Source organism: Daucus carota, chromosome 7 (assembly GCF_001625215.2).
Source record: "Daucus carota subsp. sativus chromosome 7, DH1 v3.0, whole genome shotgun sequence".
NCBI classification, from domain to species: Eukaryota; Viridiplantae; Streptophyta; class Magnoliopsida; order Apiales; family Apiaceae; genus Daucus; species Daucus carota.
In genome coordinates, this window is record NC_030387.2 from 26,992,919 (window position 1) to 27,006,564 (window position 13,646).

A 13,646-nucleotide genomic window follows, 5' to 3' on the forward strand; every position below is an offset into this window, starting at 1 on the left:
CTAGAATTTGTATTGGTTCGACTCGATTCGTTTACGACCACCCTCCATCAAAAGAAAAATGACTAAAAACTACTCAATAAAAGTGACCAACTCTTTCCGATTACTTGCGGTTAAAACCAATCAATTTTTTTTTTCTCATTCTTAATTAAAAAAGATTAAATGCGATCAGTTCTAACTAAAAACTATCAATTTCACCGGAACTTTTTAACCTAGTAAGGGTTTGTCTAGGGTGTACTATGGGCACATGCTAAGCACAAAAATCCATCAATTTGGAGGGTTTTAATTGGTGTGGTTGTTATAACTGCAAGGGGTCCACCATTATTAGAAAGGGTAAGCCAATCAAAACTCTCCAAATTTATAAATTTTTGTGCTTAGCATGTGCCCATGAGCACATTAGAAAAACCGTTCTAGTAATATCACCGGCAGAAGCAAGGTTATCAAATGTCTCGAGATATCCCGGCCAGAACCAGGCGTCATTCATATACCTATACATTTTTGGGGAATTATCTTGTATATTGTTTTTTCAATCTTATTTTCAAAAATACTACCTTCTCCAATCTTATTTTCAAATCTCGAAAATATTTGCAAAAATACTACCTTTTTGAAAATATTTTCCAAAAATACGGTGGTTGCATATGCAACCATATATGCAAGTACAAATCCTGATTTTAAGTTCCAGTTTTCAAAAACTGGAACTTAAAATCAGGATTTCAGTTGCATATGGTTGTATTCAGTTGCATATGGTTGCATTCAGTTGATTCTATTGCAATCTAATGGCCCCGCCAGGGGCACACCATACATCCGTTGCAATTTACAGTTTTCAGTTGCATTTAGTTGCATATGAGGTTGCATTTAGTTGATTCTATTGCAATCTAATGGCCCCGCCAGGGGCACCCATACTTCAGTTGGAACTTACAGTTTTCAGTTGCATTTAGTTGCATATGAGGTTGCATTCAGTTGATTCTATTGCAATTTAATGGCCCCGCCAGGGGCACCCATACTTCAGTTGGAACTTACAGTTTTCAGTTGCATTTAGTTGCATATGAGGTTGTGTGAAACCTCATATGCAACCTCATATGTAACGGAAAACTGTAAGTTGCAACTGATGTATGGGTGCCCCTGGCGGGGCCATTAGATTACAATAGAATCAACTGAATACAACCTCATATGCAACCATATATGAGGTAGTATTTTTGGAAATAAGATTGAATAACATTTAGTTGCATATGCAACCATAGTATTTTTGAAAATATTTTAGAGAAGGTAATATTTTTGAAAATAAGATTGGATAAGGTAGTATTTTTGAAAATAAGATTGGATAAGGTAGTATTTTTGGAAATAAGATTGAAAACGTGATTATGAATAAAAGAAGCCCTACATTTTTCTAATGATATATTTATTTCTAAAAAAAAAATTCACTGTGGGAATAATATTATAATTTGCTGGTATAATTTATAAGATGCAAATTATTAGTATTATTTTATACAAAATTGATACGCAGCGAAGTAGTCTCCTTATTTTTCTTTCTTTCTCACAACACATATATTATCACTCTCTCTCCCTGCCATTTCCATACACACACCATTACATTGCTCCACATTCAGGTCTGCTTTTTCATTTTCATTGCACTCTTTCTTCTATTTCACGCCATTTTAATCCTTCATTTTTCTCATTTTATATACACAACAACACTCACACATGATTCTTCACTCTACGCACTCCTTTTTTTATGATCATTAATTGTTTTTTTTAAATAATGTTAGTTAATGCATGTGTGTTTGATGATTTATTGCGGGATTCTGATTTTATTTTGTGATTTAATTTGCTGTGATCCGTGTGTTGGATTTATGATTTTTGAGAAATTTGCATGTATCTAGGGTTTGGATATTATCATATATGTCCTACAATCAATCAAGGGTTGACAAGAACGAGCCGCCGCAGTATAGAAAAACAGGCCGTTTGGGTCCTCGTTATTCGGGCGGTGGTAAGGGAGGAGGAGGAGGTGGTGGTGGTGGGAATTCCCATCCACCTTCGAACAGAAGGTACTTTAGGGTTTCAAGTGTTTTCGATATTTGTTGCCGTCATGATTTAAGTTTTAACAATCACTTAGAAGTTTTTTAGTTAGGTGGTGGATTTTTAGTGGCTCCAATCTAATTAATAATGATGACCCATGAGCATGCACAAAAATCTCAACCACTAAAAATTCTCCACTTAAGTAAAAAGTACTCCCTTAAAGCTTCAATAAAGTATAGTTCCGCAACTTATTTTTAAGATATTCTTTTCCTGTATAAAAATATAACATTTCTATATTTATACAAAAATGGAAAATTTTATAAAAATAAGTTGTGGAACTATGTTTTGTAAGAGCATTAAAATGCGTGTCGAGTAGTGGAAAAAAACGTATACAATTGATTGGGACAGAAGGAGTAGTTGTTACTTGTTAGTGAGCACACACCGGAAAGACCCTTGTTAAACTTATGCAATGACGTGTGTTTTTGACTAATTTGGTAGCTTTAAGAAGAGTAACAATAATGTGCAAGGAGGGCAATATAGAGTTAGTGGCGGGAGTGTCGGCTCGAATAGTAGTAATGCTGCTTCTGCCGATGGTGCTGGTTCAGCTGCTGGTGTGGGCAATGGTGCACATTCGCAAATGCAATCACATGGTATGTATAAACAATTTAATTTTCTGTATTAACTGCAATTTGAATGGTTGTATGCATAGTTGATTAATAATGTAATGACCAGTTTTAAAATCACGATTGTTGGAAATACTATTTGATACACTATGGTTGAGGCTGTTATTATTAACTTATTGCAGGTGTACCCGTGTCTGATACACCTGTTGGTGTCAAGCCGACTGATACATCGACTCAGAAGAGCAGCAACCAGGGTGTACCAAAAGCTCCAGTAACAAATAATTCGGCTATTAACTCTGGCCCTGTTGCTCACTCGACTCCTGAGAAAGGTTGCATATATTTTTGGGGTTGAAGAAAATTCGATTAAGGGTATGAGTGTGATTCATCATAATCTAATTCAATGCTGGTTCTTAAATAGGTGAAGGAGCTTTTCCTCTCCAATTTGGATCTATAAGTCCTGGTTTAATGCAGGTAAGCTTAAAGTTTATACTGCACAACATGCATTTTGTAGTAACAAATTATTTACATGGCATCCGATATCCTTTGGTTTATATTACATTCCAGTTACAATTTTTTTTTGCAGATGCCTGTTAGAACTAGCTCTGCACCTCCCACTTTGGATGAGCAAAAGCAGGAACAGGTCTGTACATTGTTCCATCTCTATAAATAAACAATTTTTTTTACATTTTTAACCCATTTGGCACTTTAGATAAAACACTGCGGACTCCGCTTTGAGGAGTTCCTTAGAACACTAGTCATATATCAGCATAATTGAGCTTCATAGATCTCTAAAAAGTTATATGCTACTTGGAATTTGTTATCACATATTGTTCAGCCCGTGTCTTTATGACTTTATGTAGAGTAGCTGTTTTCTTTTCTTATTGACTTGTTCTCCTCAACCTATATCCTTGTGTGGCCACACTTGTACATACGCTTGGGATTTGGGAGTGATAACATTTGGTATTCATACTTTTTAACTGAAACATTGCCAATGTGTATCATATGAAGTGGTTGTGTACACATTGACAGGTGCATGTATACATAAGGGTTTGAAGATGTTGCTTAGGTCCTGCTTCCAAATTGTGCACATTGACACTTACAAAAACTTTTTCTGCAAACCTGCTATCTGCAAGCTGGACGTCTTGTTCCTCCCCACCTTCATAAATCAACCTCCCCATTGCTGCCATTGGAAGCACATTTTCTATTACGACTTTTGCAAAGATAGCACCAAGAAATTATGGTGCTTTAGGGGAATCAGTTATAGCATACTCCAAATAGCTAGATCGTTGCTTTAGGGGAATTAGTTATAGCATACTCCAAATAGCTAGACCACATGGCAAAAACAACAGCAGATATTATTTGTTGCCTTGAACTTAAATTATTAATTTTGTTGGTCCACTTTAACAAGTTGTGGTTGACATAACAAGGCATCCCGCAATTTTGCAAGGTTGACAAGAAGCTTAGCCAGCTAGTAGATCCCTTTCCATGTGCATCCTCTTGAAGTAAATTTTTAGATACATATCGTTGACGGATAATGGCCAGGAGCATTCAGATCTTCGAAAAAGAGGGAAACTTCCGTTTCGGCTGTGAGAAATGAGCGCATCTTTTAGTGGATAGCTGAACAAAAGAAAAAAAGCATATAGAAATCAACTTATCACAACTATAACAAGCAAGCAGCCTGCTATTCACTCAAATAATAAGATATGAAGGACTCTTAATATAATGGCACACCAGAACCGATCTAAATAGGAATGTTTGTAGAAATCTAATCAGTAATGAGATAGTGCTCAAGGACGTCCCAGCTGAAGAAACTGAAATGCCATTAATATCGGTCACTACTACTGTGGTTCACATTTATTGCAGATTATATATGCTAGTGGTTTGATGCTATATATGAGTGCCAATAATTAAGCAATATATCTTAATTACTACTGTATTCACTTGAAAATTATTGTTAATTGCCCTCTTGAGCTTCAGTAAGATAAGTATGACTACTTGTTTACTTTCCTTACCAATAGAACTAAAATCCAAAAGTTGATACAAGACAAATGTGAACAATTAGTTATTTTAGCAACATTTCATTTACACTATAGACCTATGTGTTGCCTGAGTTGTAAGTTTTGATAGCCAATAATATAGCTTGTAATAACCAGTAGTTGCTGTAGCTATAAATATCAACCTTTTTTTAGGATTCTTGAATTGAATTAAGATTAGAATAAGTATTATGAGTCCCCTTTTGTCCTCACACATATCGTCACCTACTTCTGACTTCATGCCTCTCATTATTTTCCAAATCCTGAACCTTCTTCATTTTAATTTAGCAATTATTCAATGCAAGAAAATTTTCTTGCCAGACTATTCTATATGTCACTTTTCTTTTCTCAGCTAGTTGTTTTTTAAATGTAAATTTATGAAACAAAAGAGACAAAAGCCATGGAGATTAAAATTATTTACATGTGTGTCCATGTGCACCTGTTCATCACTTTATTCAAATTTCACATCATGTCTAATATTAATCCTAAGCATCAACCATAAACCCTAGGAATTTGAAGCTTCTTATTTTAAACTTGTGATCGGTTTCATATCTTATAAAACCACTTCTATATATAAGTTAAGCGAGTAAGATTTTAGCATTTTGTTGTCCCGAATTTGGACAGTTGTCTGCAAAACCTCTTCTATATTAACTTTTCTGCAAAATGCTACTCGAGGCTCGTTCCACTCAATTAAGAAGTGCTACCACAAGTTATATATATTATACATCTGAAACTTCATTACTGCAAGTTTTAATTTTAAATTGCAATCTGTTATGCAATAGAAAATCCTTAAATTGATTACTGAGCTGAACAATCTGTTAAGTTGATTAGCTTAAAACTGTTTTGACCCTAATAGGAAGATGACATGATTGAATTACATTACTACAAGTTTGATAACATTTCAACATCTTTGAAATGATTTCTTTTTGCAGGCTTGCTATGATTCCTTAGGAGGGGCTCCTGTAATACCAATTCAAGCCAATCCGAAACATATGCCTAAAAAGCATTATGGCCCTATTGACCAATCTAATGATGTCGAAGGTCATTCTATCTCTGAAGTTAGAAGAGATGCACAAGTCTCAGCTGGTCCACCATCAGCCCAAACTCAGATGACTTCTCATCATCCTGTTCCTGGGTTGCCGAGGCCATTGCCGTTTCACCAGGTACCCATACCAATTCAATCTAGTGGTCCAAATTCACAACTGCATCATCATGGCATGATGACTGGTTCTGTGCCGATGCCTATTCAAATACCTTTGCAAATGGGAAGTCCTCGATTACAGCCGCAGGTATATGCTCAAAACTTGCAATCCCGTCTGATGCAACCTCAAGGAGTCATGCCACAGAACCAGAACATCAATTTTTCATCTCAATTGGGGACCCACTTGCCTCCACGTGGCATGGGAATGAACATCGCACCTCAATTTCTAACACAGCATCCAGGAAATTTGGGTAGTCCTCGTAGAGCTGTGAAGATTACTCATCCAGAGACCCATGAAGAGCTAATGTTAGCTCAGAGGACTAATGGCCAGCAAAAGGCTGGATCTTCGGACCCGCGGTCACATCCTTATATATCAGGTCAGTCCCAACCTTCTCAATCTTTCCGGCCTTCTGGTCATACCAATAACTATTATTTACGGTAAAGTTATATATATATTACAGGTCATAATTCTCCTCCTCTAACTAGTACGCAAATTACTCCAAACTCACAGGTTTCAAGGTTATCTGATCAGGTAATTGAAAGTCTACAGTTCTTTTCCTCAACGTACGCTTTTTTTTCCCTCTACAAGCCGTCCTGTCACACTACCTTCCCAAGTTATCAAATTTGTGAATGCATGTGAAATTCATAATGTAATCTCCTCACTTTCTTCAGCTTCAATACAGGTCATGTCGAAACCAGCAGCCAAATCACATACAGAGAAAAATGCTGAATCTTCACAGCCAATCAACTCACCTTCTGCTGAGAAGAAACCGTCCAAAATTCCCAGTCCACGCAAGGAAGCTAGCTCAATTTATACTCAAGTGGATCCTACAAATATAGATAAGAGGTCTTCACAGCAGTCAAAACCTACATTGATGCCTGTTCCAGGTGGACCGACAGTAGAAGTATCTGCCGTGGATAGCATGACAATGAACACATCGTCCTCTGCTTCTAGTTTACATGCAAAGCATCACCCATCGGCTGTCCAAGGTACTACCGAAGGTACAAGAAAGGATATGGTAAATAGATCAAATGAGAATGAAGATGATAAAAGGATGCCTAGCAAGAAAAGTCACTCTCTTACTCAAAAGCAGGTACTACACTCTTTTGAAACTTCAGACAACGGGAAGCAAGTAGGCGAAATTAAATCGCATAATGAGGACTCCAACATATTGGTCAAAAAGTATTCTAGAGATTTTCTTATGAAATTTTCAGAAAGATGTGTAGATCTTCCCAAGGGGTTCGAGATCACTTCAGGTATTGCAGAAGTATTGACAGTGTGTTCCGGAAATGTTGCTCGTGATGAATCATTCCCGGGTCCAGGAAGAAATGTTGAAAGGCTAATGGGGGGACCTCGGTTGCATCGCCATGGAAGTGGCTTGGGTGATGATAGGTGGAATAAGGGACAAGGATCCCTAGGCCCTGGACGAGATTTGCGGTTGGATTCTGGATATGGAAACCAGGGGGCTAATTTTGTTGGTTCTCGGCCTGGGAAGGCTGGGAACTATGGTATTACAAAGAACCAACATGGACAATTTCCAGTTCAATATTCTGGTGGAATCCTATCCGGGCAAATGCAATATACGGGTCCTCAGGTAGGTCTGCAGCGAACTATCTCTGATTCCGACAGATGGCAGAAGGCAGCTAATTTTCAGAAAGGTCTAATGCCTTCTCCTCAGACTCCTTTACAGGTCATGCATAGAGCTGAGAGGAAGTACGAAATAGGAAAGATAACTGACGAGGAACAAGCTAAACAAAGGCAGTTAAAGGGTATTCTAAATAAGTTAACTCCACAAAACTTTGATCGACTATTCGAGCAAGTCAAACAAGTTAATATTGACAATGCTGGTACTTTAACTGGTGTGATATCCCAAATATTTGATAAAGCTCTGATGGAACCGACATTTTGTGAAATGTATGCTAACTTCTGCTATCATCTTTCTGGGGAGTTGCCTGATTTTAGTGAAGACAATGAGAAAATTACTTTTAAAAGGCTACTTCTTAACAAGTGCCAGGAGGAATTCGAGAGAGGTGAGAGGGAACAAGAAGAAGCTAACAGGCCTGAAGAGGAAGGTCAGACTATGCAGTCTGACGAAGAAAGGGAAGAAAAGAGAATCCAGGCACGAAGGCGAATGTTGGGCAACATCAGACTAATTGGGGAATTATACAAGAAAAAGATGTTGACAGAGAGAATCATGCATGAATGCATTAAAAAACTGTTGGGTCAGTATCAAAATCCTGATGAGGAAGATGTAGAAGCATTGTGCAAACTAATGAGCACAATTGGAGAGATGATTGACCATCCTAAAGCCAAGGTCCACATGGATGCATATTTCGACATGATGGCCAAGCTGTCTAATAACATGAAACTTTCTTCTAGGGTGAGGTTCATGCTGAAGGACTCAATTGACTTGCGGAAGAATAAATGGCAGCAGAGGAGGAAAGTTGAAGGGCCAAAAAAGATCGAGGAAGTGCATAGAGATGCTGCCAATGAACGGCAAGCTCAATCTAATAGGCTGACTCGTGGACCAGGCACCGGATCGTCTTATAGACGCCAGCAACCCATAGACTTTGCTCCAAGAGGATCGAATATATCACCTTCTCCCAAGACACAAATGGGTGGTTTTCGTGGGTTACCCCAACAACCACGTGGATATGGTGCTCAAGATGTTCGGCCGAATGAGAAACACCCTTTCGAAAACAGGTTATCAGTTCCATTGCCCCAGAGGCCTCTTGGTGATGACTCTATTACCCTTGGCCCCCAAGGTGGCCTTGCAAGGGGAATGTCGAGTAGAGGGCAACCATCAATATCAAACGTTTCCGACACCAGAAAAATTTCTACCGTTCCGAACAGTCATGGGTCTGTACCAAATCATCCAGCTAATGCTTCAAGAGAAGAATATGTACCGAAAATTTCTTCAGAAAAGTTTCTCAGCCCGCCCGCTAATGACCAGATAAATTCATTCGATATAAATATGAATCATGGACGCAGGGAAGTACAAAATTACACTAACACTGTCGTTACATCTCGCCCAGTTACACCTCCAACCAAAAGCAAAGAATCACATTCCATTGAAAGTGTTTCTTGTGAAAAGGTGTGGCCAGAAGAACAACTGCAAAAGATGTCAATGGAAGCCATCAAAGAATTTTACAGGTAAAATAAGGCTTGTTACATTTTATTTTGTTTTTGCTTTCTGTTCCTCTCCAACAAGCTTATATGTATTTCTTGTATCTTAAAACTTGTGAATAGATTGTAAGGTAAGTTTTCTAAATAGTAGCCTAACTCTGTGCCTCTGGCGCTATTCTTAGGCAAAGCGGCAGAATGATAATAATGATCTTTGTTTGTTTAGTTATGTTGACTAATGTACATTTTATACTGTCATCCATGCATGTAATAGAAAGCTAGAAATATTTACTTGTTCTGGTTAGTTTGCATAGATGCAATAACTGTTTTCCTGTATATTGTTGTTTTTTCTCTCTAATAATCAAATATATTGATTATTGATTTATATATCTTATTTCTTAGTGCCAAAGATGAGAAGGAACTTGCTCTGTGTGTCAAAGATTTGAATGCTCCCAGCTTTTATCCTTCAATGATATCTATCTGGGTAACTGATTCCTTCGAGAGGAAAGACATGGAAAGGGATTTACTGGCAAAGCTTCTCGTGAATCTTGCAAAACCTCATAATGCCATGTTCAGTCAAGCTGAACTTGTTAAAGGGTATGCCAGTTGATGACATCTATTATGAGTATATATCGTCAATCTCTAGCCAATTTCAGTGACCTTTAACCTTGTAGTGCTTCATCTGACAGGTTTGAATCAGTTCTAGCTAGTTTAGAGGATGCTGTAACTGATGCCCCGAAAGCAGCAGACTTTCTTGGCGGTATCTTTGCCAAAGTCATTTTAGAAAATGTGATTTCAATAACAGAAATTGGGAGGCTAATATATGAGGGTGGGGAGGAACAGGGACGACTAGTAGAAATAGGCCTTGCAGCTGAAGTCATTGGAAGCGTCCTGGAGATCATACAAACAGAAAAAGGTGATCCTGTCCTGGATGAAATTCGCTCCTCCTCCAATCTGCAGCTAGAAAACTTTCGGCCTCCAAACTTTAAAAAGTCGTTGAGGTTAGATAAATTTATTTAGATATATAGAGGGTGACTGCTCATTTTGTCTGCATAGAACAATTTTGTGTCAACTTTTAGGGTCTTTCTTAATATTCCTTCAAATTTTCTATATCCAACTTTTTCAATACATTAGGGGAATACAAAGCTATTGGCAATGGCATTATGGCAATAAGTTGCACAGAAATTGTTCTTATAAGAATGCTCATGTTTTAATCTGAATTTTTGTAATCTCCTTTGTTTAACATACTACAAAATAGATCTGGACTCTTTAAAAGCAGTTAGTAATATACCATCTATATTATATTAGGGATGTGCGTGGTGCGGTTTGCACCCAAAACCGCAACCGGAACCACGTAGGTGCGGTTTCTAAAATTCAAAACCAAATCCAAATCAAATACCATGGGTGCGGTTCGGTTTTCAAATAGTGAAGATCAAGAGATTATATGGTTGTATCAACACCAGCCTAGCTACGGGTGAGTAACTTCCGAAAGCTGCTGAGACCTAAACTAGGGTGAGTAACTTCCGAAAGCTGCTGAGACCTAATTAAAACATAAGCACACCTGCAGGTTCCTGATCATGTAGTTTGCAGTTCCCTGTTGATATGCAATTTGTATCTACTAGAGCATAAAAAAGACAAAGTCCATGACTACATCAGTACCAAAAGAACATAACAGTCCAATATTTCAGATACATTTTGGAATTCACAATACACAGAAGCAAATTAGAATATGCAGCAGGATTACAATAACATGAATTAACAATTTATCATTCATATTGTCTAAATTAGAATAGATCAAAAGAGGGCCAACGTAGTCGAGCTAAAGTCACCGGGCAAGGCAGTGTATTACAATTTCATATCTAAATATCTAATTATATATTCTATAATAAATATAATTTATATTTTTAAATATAATATATAATATAAATATATATATATATATATATATATATATATATATATATATATATATATATATATATATATATATATATATAGATAGATAGATAGATAGATAGATAGATAGAAAGATAGAGTGAGGTTCCAGAGAAAACCACGCTATCAAGAAAACCGAGGAACCCTCCTAGATACCGTCGATTATTTTTGTCATATTTAACTATTTGCTAAATTGAATCAATCAAATATATATCCTAATCTAACACACAGGGGCAAAATCGTCAAGAATCTGTTGCTAATTAATTAAAAATCTTTTATTTTTGGCATCTGCCACAATTCAATCAAAGCACAAAATAATCTAAAATCATTACATATATTTTCCTTTGAGAAGAATCTCTCTCATTGTAAGGAAAAAACAGCCACGTTGAAACACCATGCTTCATCGATTCAAGGTCTATACTATGTCTCATTCTCATGGATTTTAAATTTTTTTTTATAAGATTTATTTGTTATCACGTTCGTATAACCTCCAGAACCATTCAATCTTTTTCAGGCGTTCAATGGCGGAGAAGAATCTCCATGACAACATCATCCGTTTGTTGGTTCGAGTAAAACCTATCTTCTTAAAGGGAATCGTGGACAATCTTTCAGTTGCACAAAGGCAGTGGGCTGTGGAAAATGGATTCGAAAAAGTTCTACTTTTCAACATCAAAGAATCTCCATGATCCAAACATTTCGGAGGATGCTAACCTACGTTCTGAATAGCTTTTGTTTTCCTCGGAGGTCCTACTTTTTGATTCTTCGATTTCCAGTTTCTACGACGCGAGTAAAGACTTGATGGATGTTGATCATGATCTCTTGGAGATGGAAAGTTTTGAGGATTCTACATGATCTTCTTAGAATACTATGTTCTTTAGTAAGGTGGAAGTTGATCTTGAGTTAATTTTTGGGTGTTCTAGTTTGTGTTCTAGTTATGTTTGCTTAGAATATTAGGTTCTTGTGGAAGTTGTTCTTCAGTTAGTTTCTGGGTGTTCTAGTTTGTGTTCTAGTTATGTTTGCTTAGAATACTAGGTTCTTGTGGAAGTTGTTCTTCAATTAGTTTCTAGGTGTTCTAGTTATACTTATTCGAAAACTTCTAGTAGAATCTTTTATTCAGAGAAAACTTGATAATAAAATTTTAGTAGAATCTTAATTTTAATATTAAATTAAGACCATACAATATTCTTTTAGAATATATATACGAGATTCTCTAAAATATTTTATTATTTTTAATAACAAAATTTGTGCCATGCAAGATTCTTTTAAAATTTGAGATTTTTTCATGTATAAATTATTTACCTTATGATATTCTTGTGACTCTTTTAATAATTTTTTTGAACAATCTCAAACCAATTAATATAAAAGAATCCCAATACAAAAATTATAATAATATCTAAAGGAACACTTTGAGAAACCTCCTCCATCCAAAAATCATAAATATAAATAAATGCTAAATAATATCATTAAATCTTTTCTATTTATCAAGTTGAGTCTTTTGAAATTTGAAATTTAAAATTCAAACTGAATACACACTGATTAATTAAGATATGAATAATATAGAGAAGAAAATCAATTAATTGTATATCTTATTATTTATGTTAATTAAAGAACGTGTATATTTTGTAAGATGTTATTAAGAATGTTTAATGAGAATATTTTAATACTATTATTTGTAAAAAAGTTTAATAGATTTTACGAACATTTAGTAGGATATTAAATAATTTTTGTTTAATGCTTTAATTATTTTTTAACTATTTTTCAAAAAAACATGATGTATTATAATTTTTTATTTTTGTAATAAGTGAAAGATTAATATTAAGATTCTATTAAGCATTTTACTAATGATGTTAAGAGGTTTAACATCATTTTACTAATGATGTTAAAATATTAAGATTTTATTAACCATTTTACTAATGATGTTAAAATATTAAGATTCTATTATCATTTTACTAATGATGTTAAAATGTCAAATTTTTATTTTTTATTCAATAATAAATAATTAATTAAAACATTAAAGAGAAAGCATTTAGTATTATAAATGCTTAATATTTAATTTAGTAATTTGATATTAAAACACTTAATCGAATCTTAAATATCTAATCATTAACATGACCATACAAAATCTTTTTGGAATATATGTACGAGATTCTCTAAGATATTTTATTATTTTTAATAGTATATATTTGTGTCATGCAAGATTCTTTTAAAATATTTGCTTTAAAAGATTTGTTTTATCAAGATTCTCCTAAGTACTTTAGTATAAATTTAAATAGTAAAATATTTGTCGTACCAAGATTCTACTAAATACTTTAGTATAAATTTAATAAAACATTTGATTTACAAAGATTCTCTTAAGTGATCGTAAATGTGACGGACCCAACTTAAATAACCGACTAAAGCATGCATATCGATATATATAATTAAACTACAGAGTTATAAAGATTAATCTACAAGTCTAATCCACAATCCCGGAATCACCAGGAATGAGTATGAACAACAACTAAAGTTATTACAACCCAAATAGAAATCCAAATTAAGTCTAAGTCAAACTACAGTTTTTAAATCCCAAAAGTTCAAAAGAAATTAACTAGGGAACTACGAGTTCCCAACCTGCTCCATCATACGGCGGTAAGCAATCCCGTTGCCTGAGGTGGATTTACGTGCGGTCTGCTTGAAACGGGCCATTCTCGGGTTTCACTGAAGGGTTATAACAACAA

At 35.4% G+C, this 13,646-nt stretch overlaps 1 protein-coding gene across 1 annotated transcript; it reads left to right on the forward strand.

Annotated features, from left to right (window-relative positions):
• The first annotated feature begins 1,896 nt into the window (after positions 1-1,896).
• Positions 1,897-11,615, forward strand: LOC108194819 (eukaryotic translation initiation factor 4G). The gene is made up of 11 exons (XM_017361755.2): positions 1,897-2,042; positions 2,512-2,663; positions 2,819-2,965; positions 3,055-3,107; positions 3,220-3,276; positions 5,602-6,247; positions 6,332-6,402; positions 6,554-9,024; positions 9,397-9,591; positions 9,684-9,995; positions 11,444-11,615. Exons 1-11 carry the CDS (start codon positions 1,897-1,899, stop codon positions 11,613-11,615), a joined length of 4,422 nt encoding a protein of 1,473 aa, XP_017217244.2.
• The last annotated feature ends 2,031 nt before the right edge of the window (positions 11,616-13,646 follow it).

Bases quoted from the DNA above. Each gene is read 5' to 3' on its own strand.
- LOC108194819 (XM_017361755.2), top strand. From the start codon at position 1,897: ATGTCCTACAATCAATCAAGGGTTGACAAGAACGAGCCGCCGCAGTAT. The intron at 2,966-3,054 runs GTTGCATATATT...GTTCTTAAATAG, and splicing joins TCACTCGACTCCTGAGAAAG to GTGAAGGAGCTTTTCCTCTC. The intron at 6,248-6,331 runs GTCAGTCCCAAC...TATATATTACAG, and splicing joins GTCACATCCTTATATATCAG to GTCATAATTCTCCTCCTCTA.